Source organism: Eimeria acervulina, genomic scaffold (genome assembly GCF_000499425.1).
Source record: "Eimeria acervulina Houghton genomic scaffold, Eah_scaff216, whole genome shotgun sequence".
In the NCBI taxonomy this organism is placed as follows: domain Eukaryota; phylum Apicomplexa; class Conoidasida; order Eucoccidiorida; family Eimeriidae; genus Eimeria; species Eimeria acervulina.
The window spans coordinates 1-25,067 of NW_013548608.1; the positions used below are offsets into that span (position 1 = coordinate 1).

Genomic DNA, 25,067 nt, shown 5'->3' on the forward strand with positions numbered 1-25,067 from the left:
CAATGCACCGGATCCCATCTGAACTCCGAAGTTAAGCGGCGCAAGGCCCGGTTAATACTGCGGTGGGGGACTCCGGGGGAGTCCCTTTGGGTGATGACGGCCTCTTTTCTTTTCAATTTACACAGCTCCCGTGCATACATTTTTTGCACGCTCCGCTTATTCCTCCACCAATTTCATCTATTCATTCATGCCCACCACAGCTACCCACGCTTATGTATACAAAATGCACATGTCACTCGGGCAAACGCACACACACACACATACACATACGCATACACACACATACACATACACACGCACACGCATACACAAAATCCACTCTCCAACACACAGGCTTCTGAACGTACACACACATACACATACACACGCACACGCATACACAAAATCCACTCTCCAACACACAGGCTTCTGAACGTCCCATGATCAACATTCCCTTCCTCTATCCTCAATAGGCCTTCACACTTGCGCATTCCGACCGACAGGATGCGCCACTCCGAGCCCTTCAAATCCAAAATGCCAGTTCTGTCTCCAGGCGCTCACATGCAACCACACACATACACATACGCATACACACACATACACATACACACGCACAAGCATACACAAAATCCACTCTCCAACACACAGGCTTCTGAACGTCCCATGATCATTATTCCCCTCCTCCACCCTCAATAGGCCTTCAAACTTGCGCATTCCGACCGACACGCTGCTCCACTCCGAGCCCTTCAAATCCAAAATGCCAGTTCTGTTTCCAGGTGGTCACACGCAACCAGGTGGCGCTAATCCTGCGTCGTCATTACTTTAGCGTTTTTGGTGCTGCAACCAAGTGGCTCTGCCACTCCGAGCCCTTTAAATCCAAAATGGCAGTTCTGTCTCCAGGCGCTCACACGCAACCAAGTGCCTCTAATCCAACATCGTCGTTAATTTGGCTTCTTTGATGCAGCGATTTGAGATGAGCAAATCCTCAAGTGAGGCATAGGAGGGGAACCTTTAGCGCCGCCCATGTAGTGAACAACTGGCGTACGCTGCCACTACGATAGATCCCTAGGTAGGCTGAATAGGTGCACACACTATATCTAGGCACCAAAAACTATATTTCTTGCTGCAACCACCAATAAACACAACCAACAACCATACATACGATCGACGTCCAAATATTGTTCGGAAGGGGAAACCAGAACAATAGAACTGATGCCCGGCTCTCGCCGAGGGCGTGGGCCAGGGTCACTGCAACAGCCTCGCACCCAGCCGCAAGCTGGTGCCGGCTGGTGACCACTCTGATCCTATGAAGCTGCTTTTCAACGTAAAAGTGTTTTAATCCTTGAATTATTTTACAATATTCGTTGCTTTACATGATTTTAGGCCTCTAGAGGCCACACCAAAGCTCCATTGTAGTGCCGGTGCACTACAGCCCGTATCCAGCGCGAAGCGCACGCAGCCCCATCGTAGCCCTGGAAACAGGCAAAATACGGGTTTGTTAGTTGGATTTAAGTAGGTATGGTTTGTAGCAGATGTGGAGAAGATGTTAATGGTTGTGCGTATTTTGGAGAGTGTTTGGTTTGCCGTCGTTCATACTGCGTCGAATACAGCGGATCCCACCTGAACTCCGAAGTTAAGCGGCGCAAGGCCCGGCTAATGTAGCGGCTTGTCTCTGAGGCGATGCGCCTGTGAACTCACCTTTTGCTTCTCTTGTACAATGGCGCCTAGGGATCCGTAGACTAGTGCCTGCGGTGTCACCCGAGACCCTCGTTTTTCACAGTATGCCTCGAGGGTTAGGTACTTCTCTTCTTCGTAAATGTGGGATGCGCTGAGCGAATTCTTCTTGTAGTCCTCGAGGGCCATAGCCGCCTTTGCTTTTGTCATTGTCTTGTGTTTTCGTCTCTCATGATGATGTCTAGCCTCGGTAATGCCTCCACGTCTTCTTGGCAGCTGTCAACCTTTACTGTCTTCCTCCTATGAACAAGCTGTTCTTGATAGCTCTTGTGATACTCTCCAGTGCCTTGTTATACCTAGTCTTTATCTTGCAGTCTTGGCTGTGGGCATGAGCGAGTGTTTCAATGCCAGCCGTGTAGTGGCGGCAACGTGAAACCTTTGAGAGTTGGATCGTCTCGAGGGGGAATCTGTGAAGCTCGTGCTCTTATTGCGAATTTCATTTCCTCTGGCTTCAGGGGCGTGGGTCCCTTCATGGCACACAGCATTGGTACTTTGTGTCTGGTAGGCCAAGGATTTCCCTTGATCTGCCATTCCTTTCCACACATATCGCTGCCAACCTGCCATATACTGCTTTATGCTTCTGATGAGTTTCTTCTGGTGTAAGGAGGAGCCTTCTGCTTTCTGAACAAGATACAAGCTCTCATGAATCCCAGTGTCGATTAGCGTCTTACGCACTGATATGTTCCCAGCAGCTCTGACCACAAGGTCCTTATATCCACCTTGTTGCCTCCCCTCTTAAGACATCCAATACAGCGTCTGTTAATGCAGGCAAGCATAGCTTGCTGTTGCTGGATTTGCAGAGCTTCTTCTTCTGCTGCTGGATTTGCAGAGCTGCTGCTGCTGCTGCTGCTGCTACTGTTCTTCTTTGTACTGCCTCTGGTACTGCTCTTCCGTTTTTTTCCGTCTTTCATATTATTAATTTAGGTGTCCTTTTGCTCATTTTCAGTTTCTTTATCTTTGCTCTCTGTGCACTAAAGTCGTCTTCTTTCTTCTTAATTTTAAAATTATTTTTTTGTGCCTCGTACTACTGATGCCTCCCATGTGTGGAGCATGCAGAGAGAAGCAAACATACTGCAACTCCTGCATGCGCTTTCTCTTCTCTATAAATGATGCTTTTAGGCACAAAACGAAAAAAAAGTTTTTCAGCGGACGTTGCACTCTCTCTGCCTGGTGTATCTACAACAAACAACCTATCAAACACAACAACTGTCAATGGTGCTGCTGCTTCTGTTGACTGCTGCTTCTCTTGGTTCTGCTTCCTCTGCACATCGAGTTATTTCTGCTTGTACCGTTTTTCCTGCTGTTGCTTGCTGCTTGTGTTGCTGCTGCTTCTGTTGGTGCTGCTGCTGCTGTTGCAGCGGCAGCAGCAGCTATCTCTTCTGTTTTTCGCCACCAGTTCTCGGCGGCCGCTGCTGCTGCTGTGGTATGTTCATATGACTGCTTTAGAAGCTGTAGTGGTGAAACAGCAGCAGCAGCAGCAGCACCTTCCCTTTCAACCCCGGAAGGCTCGGACTGTTTATCTTGTCGCATGCGCACTGCTGCCATTAGAAAGCAAAAAAGAAATGGAACCAAGCTGCAAAGCTCACCTACTTGTATTTCGTCTAATACTAAAGGCATTTAAGAGTAGGGGCTGTCTACCTTGACTGCTCCTCTTCTGCATGTGTTTGCGTGCATGCATGCACTGGGCTGCGTGCTGAATATCAATTGTCGTCTAACAACTTTCGCGTACTTATGGAGACTGCGTGATGTTCATTGGTGCATCTACAGGTGGAGAGGAAACAGCAACTACAGAATAGCAGATAGCAGCAAGGGACAGCAGCTGAAGCAACAGGGCATCGGTAGCAGCCCTCTGGAGACGCAAACGGCAGATGCAGCGAATGAAACTCAATTGAGACTGAACAGAGGCCGCTTGGTTGCTGTATTCCGAGATTATAAGCTGCGGCAAGAAGTTGTATTGCCTCTTCTTGCATGCATAGGGCTGCACGCTTCTGTGCAAGAGGGTGAGAAGAGGCGCGGATATGCTGCTATACTGCAGCAGCAGCGTCAAACAGCCACCGAGCAAGGCTCGCAGCAGAGCTGCTTCAGTTGGCCTTGGCTTGCATGAGTTCTGCCCCGTCGGGTGTCTTTGCAGAACGAGAAGAAAGCGGAGCTGGGCAGGGAGTGCTGCGGTAGAACCGTGAAATATACACGAAGAATAATACAACTAAAATAAATATAGAGAAATTAATCAGGAAATTACGTAAATAGACGTAGCTGTCGCTCCCTGGAGGAGGCCGAACGTCGGCCGTTTCCTCTGTATCGCACACGCACAGAAAGAATATCACAGTATGAACGCCAGCTTAACGCTAAGAGGAGGGAAACTGCACATTAAATGACGAGAGTGCCAGTACCAATGCATGCAGACAAATACACGGGAAGGCATCCTATTGATCTACACGATATTACATCCTCACAGAGAATAAAATTCTCATTAAGAAACAAACTTACGAACGTCTTGCATTCCACTGCCTGCGCGGAGCTGCCCAAGGCCGTCGTCTAGCCCTCGAACCTACGTAAAAAAGTGGAAAGTCGATAGAAATTCGTCACCAATGAAGCCATTTGGACCTAATTTGAATCGATTAAGGAAAAGGGTGTAAAGGCTTTTAGCATGGAGATTTAGCTCGTTCAGATCCACAAAATGCTACTGAAACAATACAGAAGTGCTTCCACGGTGCAAGCGTATGGTGGATAGGCAGCTTGGATAGTCGTCTGTGCAAACCTGAAGAATGTGGTTCATCACAACTGCAACTCTCGCTCCAGCAACGAGGATGCGCTTCTTGATTATTTCAAAAAAAAGGAACTCAGCAGTTCTGTCTAGAATATAAACATTTTGTTCGTTTTTCTTCTTCTTCATGCGCTTCAACAAGGGGTAGATCTGCGGAAAGAAAATGAACACGAACGTAAAAGTTTCAGCGTGATCCCTTGGATATACGACATGAATTTCTTCAACTTAACCAAAAGAGCTTCTCTCCTGCTCTTTCTAACAGAGGAATGCAGCTTGAACACCCGCACGCGCACGCACACCCACATCCACACCCACACAGATAAACAGACCTCAGAGCAGAGCAGAGCCCGGTTCTCCTTTGCCCAAGATAGAAAGTAAGTCTCCTTTCGTGCGGCAAATACGGCCTTTTCCTCCTCGTAGAAGGTCTTCACCGAGTTAACATGCGTCCATCCTGAACAGATACAAAGTTAAAAAAAAAACAAAATATACACGCGCAACGACAAGCAACAGAAACTCCGCCGTAGCAGCACCAGCTGCCCCCCACAACCTAAATGCCGTACACTACGCCTTAACGCTCTGGGCCCCTCTTCAAGCCCTCTAAACAACAACAGCAGCAGCAGCAGCACCACCACACCTCCATCTGCAGCAGCAGCATCCAGAACAACAGCAGCCGAAGCAGAAACCACAAAAGAACAGCAGCCAAAGCAGCAACCAGAGATGGTGCATGCATAAAGTTCTCTTCAATTCACCTGAGTACCAGAAGGTCTGCCTTTCACTCATTATCTTCTTAATAAATGCCCCCTCAATAAATTCATACAAACTGCTGCGGTGCTTCTCTCGCGTGTCGTCCCCCACTTCATAGTCAACTGCAGGCAAAAGCAACAGAGCGAGACAATTCCATTCTGACTTAATAAGCAAACAACAAATAAACAAACATCAAAACAAGACAGCACAACCTCCGCTGCACTCAGCATGCCTGGCACGCTGTCGCTCCTACAGCTGCTTCTGCTGCAACTGCTGCAGCAGCAGCAGCTAATGCACCAGATAAGCAGCAATGGCACCGAGCTCACTGAAGATATTTCTACCGAAATCGTCGGCGGAGGAGCCCCAGTGGAGCGGTTCGTGGAGATCACCGATGAGGTTGATGACATACTTCACCTAAGAGAAGACAAAAAATAGTGAACAAATGCAACTAAATATAAAATATTCACCTCCATCAAATCAATATATTTAAATATAAAACGAATATGCTTAAATGAGCCGAATATACCTAAACAAGAAACAAATGTATTTAAATATATTTAAATATCAACACCAAACAAATGCCTTCATATTGATTCTACCAGTAGAAAAACTGTAACTGGGATTGCAACACATATAATATTAATGACAGTGCACGTACGCGTAACACAAATACATAAGTAATGCATATATATATATATATATCAGTACATATATGCATAACACAAATACATAAATAGCACATGCATACAGATATATATATATATACATATATATATATATATATACTGATGCATAAATACGCAAGAGAAACACATAAAAACCTGCTTGCGTCTTTCGCCGAGCATTCTCCCTTCCAAATGCATCCACATGATAGCTACATCTATGAATAAATATGTACGAGTATTATATAGATATATATCCAGACATATATACATATATATATATATATATGTATATATATCCATCAGAACCAACACAGCATTCTCCCCTGCTTATTGCATGGACGTATTAAACGCATTTTCAGAATTAATGAATGTATATATATATATATACATTCAATAGTTACATATATATACATATATATATATATATATATATATATATGTACATGCATACATGCGCAAATAAACATATATATATATATATATATACATATATATACGTATATATGCATAAGCCAGCTAATGCTCCCGTTTGTAGACGCATGAACATAGAAAATACATGCATATAACTATAAAAATAAATAAATATAAAACTATGTATTCAAACAAACAAACTGCCTTTTGTCTATACACCCATATATTTGTTGCCGCTGCCTGCAGTCCTTACAGCATCTGCATCCGTCGTGTTGATGCCATGGGGAAATACAAACTTGTCCGTGCGGATCACTGGATTCTCTGCAGCAGCAGCAGCAGCATAACAGCATCAGCACGACAGCAGTAGCAAGCAGCATGGCAGCAGCAGCAAGGAAAGAAGCAAAGCCGCCTGCAGCACGGCAGCCACAACTGCAGCAGCAGCGGCACGGTAGCAAGAAGAAATGCAGCGGCACTGCAGCAGCATCACCAGCAAGAACGCACCAGCGGCAGCAACAGCAGCACGCAGCAGCAGCACTGCAGCAGCAACAGCACGGCATCAGCAACAGCGACAGTAGCAGCGGCAGGGCATCAGCAACAGCAGCACAGCATCAGCGCAGCAACTGCCACCTACCTTCATCTCTGGGTTCAGTGTTTTTCTCCGGCGCTGTTAGCCGGTAGAAGAAGTACGTAAGGGCCTCCAGTAGACAGCCGTCTTGAGCTGCTGTTGAACTACTGCAGAAAGACCTCTCAATCTTCGTATTTGCTGCAGTGAGTGCGGGGGGGCATGTTGGCTGCCGCTGGAAGTGCAGAGGCGCCGTCAAAGGATACTTCTCTGTCACCCGGTGAGCCCAACCTGCAGCAGCAACAGCAGCAGCAGCAAAAGCAGCACCAGAAACGGCGCCGACGGCCGCTAAGTGCAAGCAGTTGCCGCGCCATCAACAGCAGCAACAGAAGCTGCACGGTAGGGCAAACCAGCAAAAGCAGCGCAAACAGCAGCAACAGCATCAGCGGCAGCAGCAGAACACAGCAGCTCCGCCTACCGGAGACGTCCGCCACGTCCTTTCCATTTAGCAAACGGCGCAGCGCCTGGTTCGCCTGCATTGTGAGGCCTGCAGCAGCAGCAGCCTCAACACCTTAAAGCGCTTCAAACCCAACTCGCCCCGCTAGCAGCAGCAAAGCAGCAAACTATACGCTGCTGCAGCTGCGACAAAGCGGAAGATAAATGCATGCAGGTAGCTAACGCAAACCGAGGAACCCCCTCAGCAGGAAAAGCCTCCAACATGCATGCGTAAAGATCACCATTACCTGATAGGGCAGTCATGGAGATCGCTTCGTGTGCAGGGGCCTCGAAGGCAGCAGCCATTTGCTGCTGCAGCTGCAGCAGCAGCAACAGCAGCAGCAGCAGCAGCGCGGCAACGCTGCTGCCTCTAAATACATTACGGAGAGACGACATCTCCTCAATGGCAGCAGGCGGCCTGTTCGCGAAGGAGTTGGTGCTGCAGCCGCCGCCGCTGCTGCTGCTGCTGCTGCTGCTACTGTTCCTAAGCTGTCTTTGCTGCTAGTGTTGTTGCCGCTGCTGCTGCGGCTGTGTGGATTTTTGCAGCCCCCTTGACGGGTGCAGCGGTGCAGCAGAATATATCTTGGCTCGCTGCGGCAGCAGCTGCTGCGGAGCCCCGTTGCTGTTGCTGCTGCCGCCGCCGCTCCTGCTGCTGCTGCTGCTGCTGTTGCTGAGGAGCCGCTCCTGCCGGTCCTCACGATGAAAGAAAGACAAAACACCCAAAGGCAGGTGTGCGTACACTCGAACTCAAGAAAGACAGAACGCTACCCGAGACGGCAAGGCTGTTGCTGCTGTTGTTGCTGCTGCTGCTGCTGCTGCACGCCCCCGCGAACGACTCCAGGTGAGGCGAGGCCAGAGGCTGAACCTTAAGCCCTAGACCCCAAAGCCACCTTCAACATTACATCATCTTCAAAAAGGAATTCTTCAACTGCTGCTGGGCCCCCCTGCGCCTCTCCGACGGTTGCGGATTCGTAGCCGGCAGCAGCAGCAGCAGCAGCAGCAGCAGCAGCAACAGTAGCCAGCCCTCACGAGAGTAGATGCTGCGCCCGTTCCCACAGCAGCAACAGAGCCAGCAGCAGTTGTTGCTGGAGGAGAGGTTTCTTTTTTTAGTTGTTTCTTCGTCCGATAATTCCGCTGGTCCTCTCGCATGCACAGCTCATCGCGCAGCAGCAGCAGCAGCAGCAGCAGCAGCAGCAGCAACTGCAGCCGGAGTCGTCGAGCCTTGCCTCTCTCCATGTTCCAGGGACACTGCAGCAACAACACAGCAGCTGCTAATAAACATTGCAGCAGCAACCCGAAGGACTCCCCCTAAAACAAGCGCAGCTCTTACTCTGTTGATAGCCAATGCCCGTCGCTCCTGCCGGGCTGCCGTAATGACCGATGTTGCTGGTTGCTGCAGCAGCAAAGGAAGCAGCAGCAGCTGCAGCAGCTGCTGCAGCCAAGTGACCAGCTGACCCTGAAGTATCGACTAGGATTGAGCCCTCCAAGTACCAGCAACGGCAGCGTCAGCAGCAGCTGCGGGAGCAGTTGCAGCTGCAGCAGCAGCAACAGCAGCAGCCGTTGCTGCAGCAGCTGCAGCAGCAGCAGCTTAAACGCCAGAAGCTACGAGTTATTTCTGTAGCAAGTTGATTGATCAACAATGGGGCGCCCTCCGCCTCGGCCGCTCATGGCGGTGGTGGTGGTGCTGCTGCTGCTGCAGTGCTGCTGCTTTCCTGCTGCTGCAGCGGGAAGTGAAGAATCCTCTGAAACAAGCCACGTGAGCAGCGACAGAGCAGGGGAGACCGAAGGGGCCGAAGTATGGAGAGGGCAGCAGGAGACAACGGAGGAGGAGGAGCTGTACCCGCCCGCTGCACCAGAAGCAGCAGCAGCAACGACAGCAGCACCAACAGAAGCAGCCACACCCGTGGGGGCAGCCACCACCGCAGCAGAAACAGAAGCAGAAGTCCTTTCCTTTGAAGATCCCCACGGTGTCAGTACACTCGAACCACAAATCCCCCAGCTGGGGGCTGAAGCAGGTGCTGCGGTTGCTGCCCACATGGCTGCGACCGAGGAGGAGGAGCTGCAGCAGCAGCTGCAACAGCAGCAGCAGCAGCAACAACAGCAGCAGCAACAGAAACACGACCAGCATATGACTGAATTCAAAGAAGCGCTCAAAGCACAACTCGGTAGAGGAGCTAAACAACTGCATGGGCTCCGCTTGGATATTAATTGGCTGAAGTCGGCTGTAAAGGATCTTGACCTCACCAAGGAAACTCTCAGTAAACCCTAAACCCTAAATATCTGAGTTTGCTTATTCAAAAGACACACCCAAAGAGGCAACCTGTACCGCCGAAACGTGTGGAAAGGGGGGGTTTAGGGTTTGGTGAAGGTGTGGGGTTTGGGGTGTATGTTCAGATCAGCCGCACCCGTCTCAGCCTCTTCTCGACTTACTGCTAGAGCGAACAGCTACATTAGAGTCGCGTGTAGCGGAGTATATTGAGGGAAATTTTACAGAATTTAGAGAGCAACTGGGGGACCATATTGCTCTCAAGTTGCTGCCGCTTCACCAAGTACCGCCTCAAACCCTAAACCCTAAATGCAAACCCTAAACCCTCGTAAACCCTCTTTTACCCTCGCTAGCCATCAGGAACGCCAGGACAGGCCCACCCCATGGAGCGTGTAGCCGACGCGCCAAGTAGGGGGCCCCTTCTTATTCCAGCTTTTAGGGTTTAGGGTTTAGGGCTTATGGCTTAGGGTTTGGGGTTTAGGGTTTGCGTGTAGGACTACGTAGACACGACGTACAAGGCGGCCACTTTGGTAGCAGATCTGAGGAAAGTGACAGACGACCTGCGGCGGGTGGAAGCGGAAATCAATGTCATTGCTGCCGAGCACGTGAGGACTAGGGCTTAGGGTTTAGGGTTTACGGCTTAGGGTTTTAGGGTTGGAGCATTGTGCAGCGTTGGAGCAGTGTGCGTAATTTGAAAGATGTGCTTCTTCTTCGCATTGAGCCGCGTTTATCTCTACGGCCCTCTAGGGTTTATTGGGGTTTGTTAGGGCTTATTAGGGTTGGTTTATTAGGGTGGTTTTATTCTTAGCTCATGAGGGTTTATGGGGGTATATTAGGGTTTATGAGGGTGTATGAGAGTTTATGAGGGTTTATGAGGGTTTATTAAGCTTTATGATTGCTTGTTGCAGCTGGAGAGGGTGCGGGTGTGGGCGGCGGAGCAGAGCCTGAAGTTTGAGGAGGCATTAAGAGAAGCACAGCCGCGTTTGTTAGAGAGGTTTGAGCAGCAGAAGAGACAGGAACAGACGCGTGTAAACTTTGCTGTCTTAGAGGAGATTAAAATAAAAGCAGCAGCAGAAGATGCATTAAAAGAAATCGCAACAAGAGGATCAGCCTTCACCGATCTCAGCGGCTGCTGCACCGGATACACTGCAGCAGAGGTTGCAGAATTGCTGATGCATGAACTTGACAAGCTCAAGGAACCAAATCTCCGCATGTACGTCCTCACTCCCTAGCTGTATATACACCCCAAATAATCCTAACAGCGAAATATACCCCTCGATTAACTATGCCGCAACTCCTCGCTGCGAGCCCTGCTGCTGCATTGCTGTTCGTTGTGCTGCTGTTGCTGCTGCTGCTGCTGCAGCATTCCAATATTTATCTTAACTGAGCCTGACGAGGAGGAGCCCTGGGTGCCTCCGCATGCATTTCACCTCCCTCGTTTTGATTTGAGGGGAGGAGGCGAGACAGAAAGAAATGCAAAGAGAGGAAACAACAACGAGGCAATGAAGAGAGAAATCAAAGCCAAAGTTGGAGAATTCAAGTACTCAAAACCCTAAACCCTAAACCCTTGCAACATTAAGCTCTGTTAACGATACACCCTAAACCCTTTTGACTTCTGACGCTAAACCCTTCTGACGCTAAACCCTTAGAAGCCGAAACCCCTACCCTAAAGCCTAAACCATAGCTCTTAGCCAGTAGAGAGAGAAAGCAAAAGGAAAGGCGCAGAATTCAAATATCACAGTAATAAGCCCTAGTTCGTTGGAGCCAATCAATGAACCCTAAACCCTAGTCAATATTCTCTAAGTAATGAGCCTCAAGTGATAAATCCTAATGATAAACCCAAATTATAAACACTAATCGTAAACACTAATTATAAACCCCAATCATAAACCCTAATTAGAAACCCTAATTAGAAACCCTAGTAGGCAGACGCGCTCAGTGCATATGTTGATATTTACTTGTTGTTTGTTATTTTCGTTAGATAGCAATGAATGCCGTGAGTTGTGTGCTGTGTAAACCCTCTTCACCACGGCAGTTGTTTAGGTTATGTTGCCCCAGGGTTTAGGGTTTATGGTTTAGGGTTTGTGATGTGTTGTGTGGGGCGTATATACAAGACGCGTGGCTCGTCAGATAACGGATGAGTTGCTGCTGCGGAAGATCCCCAAGTTGGCGCGGTTGCTGCCTCAAGCAGCAGGAGATTCAGTGATAGCTAGGGCAGCAACACTGCAAGCAGAACGAGCTCTTAAGGATGCACGAGAGAGACTTGCTGGGCTACCTACGCAGCTGTGGGGGGCCCCTCAGCAATCTGTGCAGCCTCCATTATATATGCTGCAGAAGCTGGTGTCTTCATTTCGTCGGTGTTTCAGCCGAGCTGCCTATACACCCCAAGGTGAAGAAGGCTATTTTCTACTGGCTATAGATGGTGTCCTCGTAGATGCTTCTCGCATCACGCCCAATTCTATTTCTTCTGTTGTTGTTCATTATCCTCCTCCAGAGGTACCTTTGGGGCCCTTTATTCAGCATGAATACTACGGCACTGCCCTTAGTAAGGCCTTCACCTTCGTCTTGAGAAGTTCTTCGAGGCCTCAACCTGATGTCTCCCTTGCCTATACATTCCCTCCTCCTTTCCCGTCTCCATGCTCACGCAAAACAGACTTCAGCAGCAGCAACCAACAGCAGGAGTATCAGCAGCAGCAGCAGCAGCCAACGTGCCCCAGAGGGGCCCAGTGTGATGCTGCTGGTGGCCGGCCTTCCCTCCCTAAATATCATAACCCTTTCGAAGATTGTACGGGGCCTCCAGGACACGCAGCAGCAGCAGGAAGAAGTGCGGCTGCTGCACCAGCAGCACCAGTAGCAGCAGCAACGAGAGAGGGTTCCGAGGGTGCCGCCACCAGTGCCTCAGCAGCAGGAGCAGCAGCAGCAGGAACAGCACACAGCAGCAGAGGGGACTTCGCATCTGAGCGAGTAGAATCATACCCAGCAGCAGATATCAATTTGAGGGAGACTCTAGATACTGCAGTCAACAGCGACGCAGAGGCAGAAACGTCTCCTGATGTTGCAAGGCTGCAGGCTCTTCTAGAAGAAGAGTATAAAGATGAGGCAGCAGCAGCAGCAGCTGTTGCTGCTGCAGGAGGCAGCGCTGCAGCAGGCTCAGCAAAGGCTTCAGCAGGCCTCACCATGCGCAAGCTGCAGCAGCAGCAGCAGCAGCATCTGCAGCAGCAGCAGCAGGATGAGGAGCAAGCTTTCGCTCCTCCTGATTGCGGCTATGAGGAGAATGACCAGGGAAAGAAAGAGGAAAGTAACGCTATGGGGTCTTCTTCTTCTACGCATAGACGTTTCGTGCAGCAGCACGAGCGGGATCTGAGGGGTTTGCTGCAGCAGCAGCAGCTGCAGCAGGAGCGTGAGCCTCCGGCTCCTATAGACGCTGAGGAAATCTGGGGTGAAGAGGTAGAGAGCGATCACGCTGCATCAAGCAGTCAAAAGAACGAGAAAGGGGAGACAGGAACAGATGTACAAGAAGCTGTATTGGTAGTTTACGTAGGAAGTCGTGCTTCAGGGTCTCCTTTATCCGATGGTGATGCCTCTATGGATGTTGTAGAGAGGAGACAGAAGCTGCTGCAGGCAGCAGCAACAAAGCTGCTAGCTCGCCTTACGCATAGATCTGTCGCTCTTGACGGTAGACAGGGAGATATTGGTGTTAGGGCCTTTCTAGTGTCTCTACGCCGAGAACAGAGACTGCAGCAGCTACCTACCTGGGCTCTTTCCTATTCAGAAAGACGCTTGCAGTCTCTAGGTGTGCGTCTTCATGTAGGGTTTGGAGATGCTCCTCTTCTCCTCCTGCCTCTTTCTCCGTTCTTCACGTGAGCTAAGGAATCAGCTGTTCTTTTCTCTTTATTTCTTATTATCGCTTCTTTGTTTAAGCCTTCCTCTGCTTCTCGCTCTCTCTCGCTGTCTCTTTATTCCTCTCGCTGTCCCTTTCTTTGTCTCGGTGTCTTCTCTTGTTTCTCTCTTCTTCTGTCCGTCTCCCACTGCAACTGCTGCTGCTGCTACTAATACTGTTACTGATGCTGCTACTACGATAACAGCAACAACAACAACTACTACTACTAATACTACTATTGCTGCTGCTACTACTACTACTACTGTGGCTGCTGCTGTGCTGCTACTTTTACTACTACTACTGCTGCTGCTGCTCCGGTGTACTCAGGCGTTCGGTTCTGCTGATTCGCGTGCATACAACCGCATGCAGAAGGGGTCAGTATGCTGTTCCCTCTGTTGAGGCATTATCTCTTGCTTTCTTATCAGTAGCCTTTCCTGGTGCAGAGGCAGCAGCAGTATTTAGCTGCAGGAAGCAGCTAGAGCGCCCTTTGCAACACCATACCGAGCAGCAGCAGCAGCAGAAGCTGCAGCAGCAGCAAGAGCAGAGCGGAGACAACTCGCAGCAGCAACAGCACGAGCATTCTTCTTTCACTCACTCCCCACAGGATACCCTCGATGACGGACTGGTGGATGCTGCTGCTACTGCTGCTGCGCAGGAGCAGCAGCAGGTGCTGCAGCAGCGTAATCACCAGCACAAGGCGAACGGGAAGCAGCAGCGGCAACAGCAGCAGCAGCAGCAGAGGGAGCCGCTGATTCCTATGGTGAAGAACTGGGCCTATCATGGAGGCATGTCAGGGAGGAGTTCTTCTGTAGTGCATCTTGTTTCTGAAGGAGATTCATTTGGGGTGTACATACAGCCTGGGGGAGTGAGTGATTCAGTGCATGCGCAGGCGCTGTATCAGGAAGCAGCGGCAGCAGCAGCAGCAGCAGCAGCAGGTGGGGAGGGAGAAGTAGGTGGTGCTGCTGCAGCTGGGGCTTCATGCTTGACACCTCGGGGTGTATACGCAGGTCATGTAGCTAAAGGAAACCAGTGTTTATCTGCTGGGGAGTTAGTGGAGTTTGTAGCTAATACCATGCATGCGAATGTTCTTCCTTCTCAATTTCAGCGTCCTTTAAGGGGTCGTTCTGTTATAGTTAGTATTGATGACCATAAAGAAGTCAGACCGGAGAGCTTCCTCGCTGTGGAGTTAGCTGCTGCAGCAGAAGCACGAAGACAAGGAAAAAATATCCTTCCGTGAGAGAAAGATATTCTTTATTAATAAAAGAATATTCTTTGTGAATAAAAGAATATTCTTTTTTTGCAAAAGAATATTCATTTTATTAAAAGAATATTCCTTCTAATAAAAGAATAAATATTCTTTTATTCATAAAGAATATTCTTTTATTTTTATTCAGAATAAAACGTTTTCTTTATTGGCAAGAGAATACTCGTTTTTTAGTAAAGGGTGTCCTTTTATTATAAAGGATATTCTTTATTAACAACGGATATTCTTTTTATTTATATAATAATATTCTTTATGAGTAAAGAATATTCTTATACTTATAAGGGATGTTACTTCCTTAATAAAGAATATCTCTCTATTAATGAGGGATGTTCTTGTATTAATAAAGAATGGGTGTTCTTTTATTTAAAAACATAAAGCCTTTGTTAATAAAAGAATACTCTTTATGAATAATGGAACTGTAGGAAGAAAACATTCTTTTTTTAATAGAATATTCTTCTCTAGGAAAAGAATATTAATAAAAGAATAATCTTTATTAATGAAGGAAATCCTTGCTAGTGTTCTTAGTAAAGAATACTCTATACTGGATTAATAATAAAGAATTTTCTTTTATCAATAGAGAATATCCTTCATTAATATAAAGTGTCCTCTTAGAAAAGAATGCCCAGAGAGAAAGAAAGAGAGAGAGAGACAGAGAGAGAGAGAGACAGAGAGAGAGAGAGACAGAGAGAGAGACAGAGAGAGAGAGAGAGAGACGGAGAGACAACCACACACAGACAGAGACAGGCAGACAAACAGGGAAAATTGCAAACAGGGAGGGGACAAAAAAAAAGTCAGAGACAGACACCTGATGGGTGAAGCTTCGGTTGGGGTCTCTCTTTTGTTATTATGTATGAACCGCCGCTGTAGAGACACCAGACGCCCTGTTGGCCTGTCGTATCGGGAGACAGAAAACACCTTCTCGTTCTAAGCAAAAATATGCAGCAGCAACTCAGGAGACAGGCGACAACTGCAGCAGCTAATCAGGAGACAGGAGACAGCTGCAGCAGCAACTCAGGAGACAGCTGCAGCAGAAACTCAGGAAGGAGACAGGAGTAAACGCCTGCAGCAAGCTAGGAGGCAGGAGACAGAGTTCCCATTGGCGTTTTGGTGTATAGGGGCCAGCGTTAATGCTGCGATGAGACACCAGATACAACTTCGTGCATTTGAAGTTTTTTCGTGCATATATATATATATATATATATATATATATATGGGTATCCATATGTATATATATCGTCTTGTGCACGGGTTGTAATTGTTGTTGGTTTCTGAGGGGAAAAAGCTATTAAAGGAAATGCTACGCAGTGTATGTACACTGTACGTCTGAATGGTTTTATTTCAGGAATAGAATGAACATGAGGGGCGAGAAGTTGGGTCGTTTTTAGGTTTGCTTACGTTGCTGATTACTTCTAAAAAGGAAACTGCAGAAAGGCAACTCATGAAGGAAAGGAGGAGCTGTCTCCTCACTTAGAGTCTGTCTCCCTAGATAGAATCTGTCTCCTCATTCAGAATCTGTTTCCTTAGACAGAATATGCCAAAAGCTGTTTTCTCAATTAGAACCTGTTTCCTCACTTAGAGCCTGTCTCCTCAGTTTGAACCTATCTCCTCAGACAGAACCTGTCTCTTCAGTTGGAACTTGTCTCCTTAGACAGAATCTGTCTCTTCTGACAAAGTATATATCATTGTCCCCGGCTCCAGGCCTGTTTGGGCCCATCTACTCAGGTATGCTGGAGACTGGAGGGGAGGCTAAATATTCTTTCCTTTTAAAGGATTTACATGTGTACTCTAGCTCAGGATACACCTGAGGGGAAGATGGAGTTATCCCTTTTCACCCGCTACAATACGATATCCCTAAAGTTGCTTTGTGGGGCTCTGTTTCTTTTTTTTTTGTATTTGGCGTTAAGGTTGTCTCCTGAGGGCTCAGTAAATGTTTAGCTGCAACTCTCCACAATATTGGGGCTTGGCCTTTCTGCATGCATGCGGAGCTGCGCTGCAGCAGCAGCAGCAAGATCAGCTGAAACGCATGCGAGGGCCCCGCCTCTTCTCCCCCCCAGCCCCAGCCCGCTGAGCTGCTGTGTGAGGATAGCTTGCTACCGGGGAGTTCTTTCCGTGCAGTTATTAAAAGCGTTTTAATAGAGCACGACGAAGGGCATTTGATAAGACCTAAAACAACTTGTGCTGCACTTGGCTGCGCCACATGCGTTAGAGGAGCAGGCCCCAGCTGCAAGCTTCACCCACTACAACGGAGAAGGCAGGTGGCTAACGCTAATGAGCTGTGGAGCCACTTTGATGTCTGGGTGTTCTATTCGTCTTTTTCTCCTCTCGTATGACGCATGAGGATTTGGATATACTTTTCGCTGGGGAGGGAACGCCGCATCGCGTTCGAACGAGTTCATTCATTATCTTTATCTTATATTCACTCAAAATTGTTTTTATGCCTGTTACACTGAGAGTAATAATAATTCATGCAGACAGACGGGCTCAGCATTTTCTAACAGCGCATATATGGCGTGCGCCGGCGCGCGGAAGCAGCCGAGAGTTCCTTGGGGGCTCTGGAGGTGTCCTTTCTTATTTAAAAAAAACATGAAGAGGGGGCGACTGCAGTTATGATTGGGGGTTCCTCGTTATTATTAGCAGGGGATTCATAACGCATGGCAATGGAGGCTGCGCCTTAGCAACCTTCTCCGGAGCGCATCCGGGACTGGGGAGTTTTTCTGATGCCGGTGTATTGACAGGTAGGTGGCGTAATTGACTACGGCGAGTAAACAAGAGAAAAACAAACGAAAGAGAAATCCTTCAAGCAGCATCGATCCTTCCTAAGCAGTAGCAGCCCCATGGTGGTGGGCTTGCTGACTGTATATCAATGGCTCATTACAGGGCTCTCCCCTGGAGAGAGGTAATATATGCCCCTGGCTGAACGGCTGAAAGGGAAGTTAAAGGTAAAGGGTTTGAGGGTGATTTGATGCTGGCGGGATGCATGCGCTTCAAACAAGGAGAAAGGCCACTTCCACAGCCTTGGCTGCGAAAGAAGAAGACGCTTTTTTTAAACAAACGTTTTCTTCTTCCTTTTGTCTTCTCTCATTGGGCCTACAGGCATTAGGGGTGTAAATATTTGACCCACCCAGCCAAAGGTAAAAAGGAAAAGAAAGCGGCGTCTCCTGACTCCAGCAGTCAAAAAGAGAATAGGGGAAGTACCGAGAGGCGCATCTGCTTCTTTTGCAGCAAAATAAAGCCAAATGCTTCTAAGATGCAGGCTCCTGAGAAGTGCTACGAAATTTAGGGTGTATGGCTTTTAGAAGTAGTGCCTCAAGGGGAACTCAAAGATGTACGGAAGTGCAGCGACGTCGCCCCCACGCAAACAGTGGTGCAGACTCGGGGTAGAAATTTGTGAAAGCGGCGCCTCCAAATCTATATGGAGTCAACTCTTTACTGCTTCATGCTTCTGTTGATGCTCAGCAGTTGCTAACTTGACAACTCAACTCAGGCCTTGCAATTATATGTATATACATATATACACATATGTATAAATAAATATATATATATATGTAAATATTCGCATATTTCTCCTTAAGTTGCGCCGAAGGGGTGCAGTCTCTGAGAGTCGGTTCTATCGACGGCAGACGAGAAGAAGTATCAACAAAGCGATGCGGATAAGATCCCCGCTGTACATTTCTACTTTCCTGAAAAGGGGGCGAGAGACGACCGAGTAAGCGTCTAACAATGGATGAAGCATTCCACTCAAAGTACGCAAGAAGAGAACCACCCAAAAGAAGATGAACTCCACAACTGTCTCCAGAACTGCACAGTAGCAAAAGGGCCTGGGGCTGAAAACAACTGCATGCAACTTGCTGCAGACGCATGCGCCTCGTTGCACCTTGTTGCAGCTACATGCATCTTGTTGCAGCTGGCTGTAGCTTGCTGCACCCCGCTGCAGCCGTGTGCAGCCTGCTGCATCTGCATGCAGCTTGCTGCAGCTGCGTGCAGCTTGCTGCAGCAGCATGCTACAACATAGAACTTAAGCCCCGTCTGGTGCATGCACGACCACTGAAGCCAATCGCCGTACATCCCTTTGGCGCTTAAGTGAGAAGCTGTATGCAAATAGAAAAGCAGCAGGAAGAAATAAATGTAAGACAAGACAGTAATGTAAGACAGCTGCACTTAGAGAGCAAACAGCTGCTCGATCCCGCAGCAGCCAAGGTGAGTGCTGTTAAACAGTGTTTAGGGTGGAGGGATATCTGCTTCTAATTGAATTTCATTTAGGGTCTTCCTCTGTTGCACAGTGCTGCTCTTCTTCTGCAAGCCTACGATGGCCCTCTACTCTTCTAAAGACAGCAATAAACAATGAGCAGATACACCCAGACAACTGCATTTCTTTCTGCTGTTTTAACAAAGAAGGATTTGACATATTGATCATTTGCTGGTGCGGTTTAGGGTTTAGGGTTTAGGGTTTAGGGTCGAGTGCTAGGGTTTGAGGCCTGTGGTGAGCAGGCGCTTGCAGTGTATGTTTAGGCTATTAAGGGTTTAGGGTTTAAATAACTGTATACAACTTGATATTTCTGCTGTTGCTGTTGCTGCTGCTGCTGTTGCTGCTCCTGTTGCTGCTGCCGCTGGAGGGGCTGTTGCTGCTGCTGCTGCTGCTGCTGCTTCCTGAGTAGTGTCGCAGCATAGAAGTATCAATGTTTAAAGGAAAAGAAATACAAATAACATTAAAATTCACGTAATGAGGCAATTAAACTTGTTCAGGTGTACGAACAGCACAGACGCAGACGCGACCAGCAGCCGGCCGCTCGCCGGGTCTTCCTAAACCCTAAACCATAAACCCTAAACCCTAAACCCTCGACGCTATAAGCCTAGGCCAGAATCATAAGGAGGAGACACTAAACAGTAAATCCTATACCCTTAACACCCAGACAGCTATTTCTCTCTACCCTTTCAGCAACTTGGTGTACTCAAGACTTTCATTTTCATTAGGGTTTAGGGTTTAGGGTTTAGGGTTGATGATGAACCCCCCCCTGTTTTCCTCTCCCAGTCTGGTCCTATCCCTTTACTCCCGCTACGCCCCCGTGCACCCGTTGCTGCTGCAGCAGGAAGCAGCGGAGGCCGCAGCAAACAGAGCAGCAGCAGCAGCAGCAGAAGGGGAAGAGGGCCCCACAGCGGTTTCCTTTTCAGGTGTATCTACAGCCAAAGTTAGCCGCTCTGCCTGCGACGTCTTCGCCCCTCAGAGCCTCGTGGAGCAGCTGACTTGTCCTATATGCCTTGACGTGAGGGTTTAGGGTTTAGGGTTTAGGGGTGGTTTGTGCGCTTGTTGGTCGATCTTCATAAAGGCTTTGCGGCTATCTCCTTTCTGCAGCAAGACTGTCTCTCTTCTTTTATTGTCTGTTTCTGTCTGGTGTGCATATAGCAGATATCTCTCTGCTGTCTCCTCCTTTTTCTTTGTCTCTTTAATTGTTTGTTCTGGGGTTGGGTTGCGGCTGCTTTGCTGCATCTCTTTCTTACGCTTTCTCTCGTATTTCATCTGTCTCCTTTTTATTTCTCTCCTCCTACTTGCTTCTTCTCCTATTTAACTGTCTCCTTTATTTAACTGTCTTCTTTTATTTAACTGTCTTCTTAATATGACTGTCTCCTCGATTTAACTGTCTCCTTTATTTAACTGTCTCCGTCTGTTTATCTGTCTTCTTTTATTTATCTGTCTCCTTTATTTAACTGTCTCTTCAATTTAACTGTCTCCTTTAACTGTCTCCTTTATTTATCTGTCTCTTCAATTTAACTGTCTCCTTTAACTGTCTCCTTTATTTAACTGTCTCCTTCTATTTATGTGTCTCCTTTTCAGGTTGCAGATAGACCTGCACTGACACCCTGCGGACACTTTGCTTGCTGCATTTGTTTGCTGCTGTCTGTACACCTGAGATCTCGATGCCCTCTGTGCAATAAATATATTCAGTCTACAAGGCTGCTGCAGCCGCTTCTATCGCATGCGGTGCTGCAGCAGCTGCAGCACCTGCAGCAGCAGCAGCAGCAGGAGCAGCAGCACGAAGACCAACACCAACACCAACAAGGCAACCTGCAGCTGCAGCAGCAGCAACAGCAACAGCAACAGCAGCAGCAGCAGCAATACGCAGCGGAAGATGAGGTTCTCCTGCAGCAGCAAGAGCAGCAGGACCGTGAAGACGAAGGGCAGCCGCTGCTGCTGCAGCAGCAGGAGTATCAGGATTTGCTGCAGCAGCAGCAGCAGCTATTCGAGGGCGACAACGGGGGATTGCTGCAGCTACAGCACATCAACCAGCAGCAGCAGCAGCAACCACAGCAGCAGGGAGAGGAGGAAGAGATGTCGCTAGCAGAAGAATTAAATAGCCTTCGCTCGTTTTGCTTCTCAGAAGCACAAACCGCAAAAGGGGCAGCTTTGCTGCAGCGACTTATTGATCAACAGCAGCAGCAGCAGCAGCAGCAGCAAAGCAGCAGCCAGATTGAGCGTTTCTATGAACGTTTTTATAAAGTAGATGTTCAGCATCTGGGCCCCATGGAGCAGCCAAAGTCGGCAGCAGCAGCAGCAGGCAATCCAGCAGCAGCAGCAACATCTCGAGCAGGAGCAGCAGCAGCGGGAGCAGTGGAGGCAGCAGCAGCAGCAGGAGCAGCAGGAGCAGCAGGAGCAGCAGAAGGAGGATGGTTCTGGTCCTTTTGGGGCTGCAGGCCTTTCGGTGTAGAGCTGCTGCAGCGTGCAGCGATGTACAGCCGCCTCCTCATTAGCTGCAGCGCATGCAGCAAGGTGCTGCCAGCCTCCAGGTGTGCTGCTGCTGTTGCTGTTGCTGCTGCTGTTGTTGCTGGCTGTGCTGCTGCTATTGCTGGTTGTGGTGCGGACGCTGCTGTTGCGTGTGCTGCTGGTGCTGCTGTTGCTGCTTGTGTTCCTGCTAGTGCTGCTGGTGTTGTTGCTTTTGCTGCTGCTGCTGCTGCTGAATCTGCTGCTGTTGTTGTTGTTGCTGCTGCTGTGCTGCAGGCTGGTGCAGCATCAGCAGCAGCAGTGCGAGTACACCCCATGCCGGTTTGCATGCATGGGCTGCTCATATTTGCTGCGGAGAAGAGACAGGGGGTTGGTGAGGGAGCTTGTGCAGCTGCACAGTAAAGCAGCAGCAGCAAACAGACAGCTTATGCTGCTTAGAGAGGAAAATCAGAAACGACCTGCTGCTGCTGCTGCTGCTGCAGCAGCAGCCGCTGCTGCTGCTGCTGCTCCCGGTGCAGACTCCCCCGCAGCTCCGAATTCTTCTGCGGAAGCAACGGGCAGTGACAGCAGCAGCAGCAGCAGCAGCAGCAAGGAGGGGGTGTGTGAGCCTGCAGCAGAGACAGCGGCGGATGCTGCTGTTGCTGCTGCTGCTGCTGACGCTGCTGCTGCAGCAGCAGAGAGTGAAATGGAGTTGATTAGGGAGCTGCAGAGGTTGCGAAGGGAGAGCAATTTGCTGCTGAGAGAAATACAAGAGGCGAAGCAGCAGCAGCGAAGAAAGCTGCAGCAGCACGAAGCCGCATGCAAACGGAGACTGGTTAAGTGCGGCTGCTGCTTAAAATATATTACTCTAGAACATGCGCAGACTTTGCAAGACTGGTCCAGTGCGCAGCAGCAGCAGCAGCAGCAGAAACAGCAGCAGCAGCAGCAGAGACGGCAGCAGCAGCACGCCACCACCGCCGTCGAGGGAGGTGCTGCTGCAGCAGCAAACGGCAGCGAGAGCAGCGCGTCTTCTGCTGCAGCAGCAGAAGCTCCAGCAGGAACAGCAGGAGGCATACGAAGTAGCGGAACAGCAGCAGCAGCAGCAGAGACTGCAGCAGCAGCACCGGCAGCACCAGAAGCCGCCGCTGCCGCAAGAACAGCACCCGAAACAACAGCAACAACAGCAACAGCAGCAGCAGCAGCAGCAGCAGATCGTGCTGCACGCCGCCAGAGATACTTTTCATTATTAGAGTCATCTGGGGCTTCGTGTTTATTTGGTGGGGTTGGTGAAGTTAGCACTGCGCTGTCTCCGGAGTTGCAGCAAACCCTCTTAGACCCTTTCGCTCCTGCTCTGCCCTGCATAGGTACTCTAAACCCTAAACCCTAAACCCTAAACCCTATGGGGATGCCGTGGGGGGTTCGCTTTAGGGTATATTAGGCTCGAGGGGGTCGGGAGTTTAGGGTTTAGGGCCTTGATTAGGGTTTAGGGTTTAGGGTTTTGGGTCTAGGGTTGTTCTGCTTTCCGTCTGAGAGCCTTGAGCTACGGAAGCTGCTCTAAGGTCGAGGGTTTAGGGTTTAGGGTTTAGGGTTTAGGGTTTAGGGTTTGTTGGTGCAGCGCAAACGGAGCGAGAGTTGGAGCAGCGAGTTGAGGATGAAGGGTTTGATGTGGGGGCGTTTCACTGCGAAGGTAGAAAACCCTAAACCCCTAAACCCTCAGCCGCTATCGTTCAAAACCCTAAACCCTAAAATCCTAGAACACTAAACCCTAAGTTGGATAATAGTCATTAGACAGATTATTTATTATATGTCCTATAGGAAATATATATATATATATATAACGCAGAAACGAAACACCGGGCACAAGAGAAAGAAAGTAAGGGGGAGAGTTTAGGGTTTAGGGTTTAGGGTTTAGGGTTTGCTGCAGGTCGGGTGCCGATTTGTTCAAAGAAATGCCCCGTGTTGGAGCCTCAAAGGCTTCGCACCGAGCTGCACGAGGCTCTGCTGCTGCTAGGTAAACCCTAATAAACCCTAATAAACCCTAAACCCTATATATACCTTATTATCAAACCCTACACCCTCTCTGCTGGGAGGCCGTAGACAGCAGCGTGCCTTCTCTTCTGCTTTGCATTTCCCTTTCCTTCGCCAAGGTTTTAGGGTTTAGGGTTTAGGGTTTAGGGTTTAGGGTTTGTTGCAGGGGCTACTTGGTCGCTGGGCCTGCCTTTGTCTTTCTTGCTGGGGGTGGGAGTGGCGAGGGCTTCGCAGTCTCTCTTAGAAAAATTTGAATTTCTTTTTCCCTCCATTGCCTCTTTTATTGGCGGTGAGCAAACCTCCCTATACACCCCAAACCTCCCTATACACCCCAAACCTCCCTATACACCCCAAACCTCCCTATACACCCCAGAGTTGCCTGGACACCCCAGAGCTGCCTGTACACCCCAGAGCTGCCTATACACCCCAGAGCTGCCTTTACACCCCCGAGCTGCCTTTACACCCCAGAACAGCGGGCCGTCTCGCTTCTGTTTGGACAGTCTTTCGCGTGAACACCACAGCGCAGCTGCCTATACACCCCAGCCACGCAGCCAGACGCACGCATGCAGCACTCAGCAAAACAATAGAAGCGGCTGCAGCAGCAGCAGCAAAACTGCCTAGACACCGCAGCGTTAGGCCTGAATAGCCGGAGTGTTTTGGTGGGGGCTGCAAATTTTAAGAGTTGCAGGAGGGGAAATGTTTAGAGGGATATAATAATGGTATTATTATTATTATTATTGCTGTTGTTGTTGTCGCTTATTATTATTATTATTGTTATGATATATCTCGTTATTATTACTATTGCTAATAGTAATATTTAGTGTTATTACTTCGTAGGTATTTCTGTTAACAGTAATAATAATAATATTATTGTGGTATTTCATTATTATTAATAATATTGTCTTTACTGTCCTAGTGTTTTATTATTATTGTTATTATTAATATTATTATCACTAATTATTATTAGTATTATTAATTATTATTGTTATTAATATTATTATGATTATTAATATTAGTACTATTGTAGTATTTTAAGGTAAATTATTTTCTCGCATTATATATACTCAATTTTAACGCTGCATGCGCATGTGGTGTAGCTGCGTATACACCCGAGATTAAATTCTCTTTCTGGGTTTTGTTTATCTCTTTTTGTTGCCTCAGGTATTTGCAGCGGCTTTTTTAGAATTCCTATTGAGGCCTTCAGCGTCATGAGAGGCTAAGGGATGGTTTAGGGTTTAACTAAACCCTAGGGTTTAGGGTTTAACTAAACCCTGGGGTTTACGCCCGAGCCTCCAGCCTAAACCCTAAACCCTAAACCCTAGTGCTTAGACAAACCAGAAAGCCTAGGGTTTAGGCTAGGGTTTGTTAAAATAAACCCTAGGGTTTGTGCTATCCCTAGGGTTTAGCCTAAACCCTAGCTAGACCCTAGGGTTTACGTTAGGGTTTGCGTGAAGACCCCTAGGGCTTTCTGTCTGTCTGTGCTTTGTCTCTTATGCATAACAGTATTGTCTCTTTTATGCTTCCCTCTGTCTTCTTTTTTTTTCTATAAATGAGGAGGCAGCAAACTGCAAACATTCTGCT

The 25,067-nt window shown here is 48.5% G+C and overlaps 4 protein-coding genes across 4 annotated transcripts; 2 read left to right on the forward strand and 2 right to left on the reverse strand.

Moving 5' to 3' along the window:
* Positions 1 to 1,358: 1,358 nt before the first annotated feature.
* EAH_00026040 (hypothetical protein) lies at positions 1,359 to 1,863 on the reverse strand (the record flags this gene model as incomplete). The annotated part of the gene is made up of 2 exons (XM_013392856.1): positions 1,359 to 1,451; positions 1,678 to 1,863. 2 exons carry the CDS (start codon positions 1,861 to 1,863, stop codon positions 1,359 to 1,361), a joined length of 279 nt encoding a protein of 92 aa, XP_013248310.1.
* Positions 1,864 to 3,794: 1,931 nt separating this feature from the next.
* Positions 3,795 to 7,398, reverse strand: EAH_00026050 (hypothetical protein, conserved; the record flags this gene model as incomplete). The annotated part of the gene is made up of 9 exons (XM_013392857.1): positions 3,795 to 3,862; positions 4,201 to 4,261; positions 4,472 to 4,627; positions 4,807 to 4,928; positions 5,227 to 5,379; positions 5,548 to 5,635; positions 6,551 to 6,618; positions 6,929 to 7,150; positions 7,338 to 7,398. The coding sequence occupies 9 exons, from the start codon at positions 7,396 to 7,398 to the stop codon at positions 3,795 to 3,797; spliced, it is 999 nt and encodes a 332-aa protein (XP_013248311.1).
* Positions 7,399 to 8,993: 1,595 nt separating this feature from the next.
* On the forward strand, positions 8,994 to 14,737 carry EAH_00026060 (hypothetical protein, conserved; the record flags this gene model as incomplete). Its single annotated transcript, XM_013392858.1, has 6 exons — positions 8,994 to 9,612; positions 9,749 to 9,903; positions 10,115 to 10,225; positions 10,529 to 10,833; positions 11,735 to 13,480; positions 13,828 to 14,737. 6 exons carry the CDS (start codon positions 8,994 to 8,996, stop codon positions 14,735 to 14,737), a joined length of 3,846 nt encoding a protein of 1,281 aa, XP_013248312.1.
* A 4,747-nt stretch (positions 14,738 to 19,484) lies between these two features.
* On the forward strand, positions 19,485 to 24,706 carry EAH_00026070 (hypothetical protein, conserved; the record flags this gene model as incomplete). Its single annotated transcript, XM_013392859.1, has 8 exons — positions 19,485 to 19,509; positions 19,757 to 20,025; positions 20,706 to 21,433; positions 21,756 to 22,822; positions 23,074 to 23,145; positions 23,383 to 23,469; positions 23,653 to 23,775; positions 24,648 to 24,706. 8 exons carry the CDS (start codon positions 19,485 to 19,487, stop codon positions 24,704 to 24,706), a joined length of 2,430 nt encoding a protein of 809 aa, XP_013248313.1.
* Between the last annotated feature and the right edge of the window lie 361 nt (positions 24,707 to 25,067).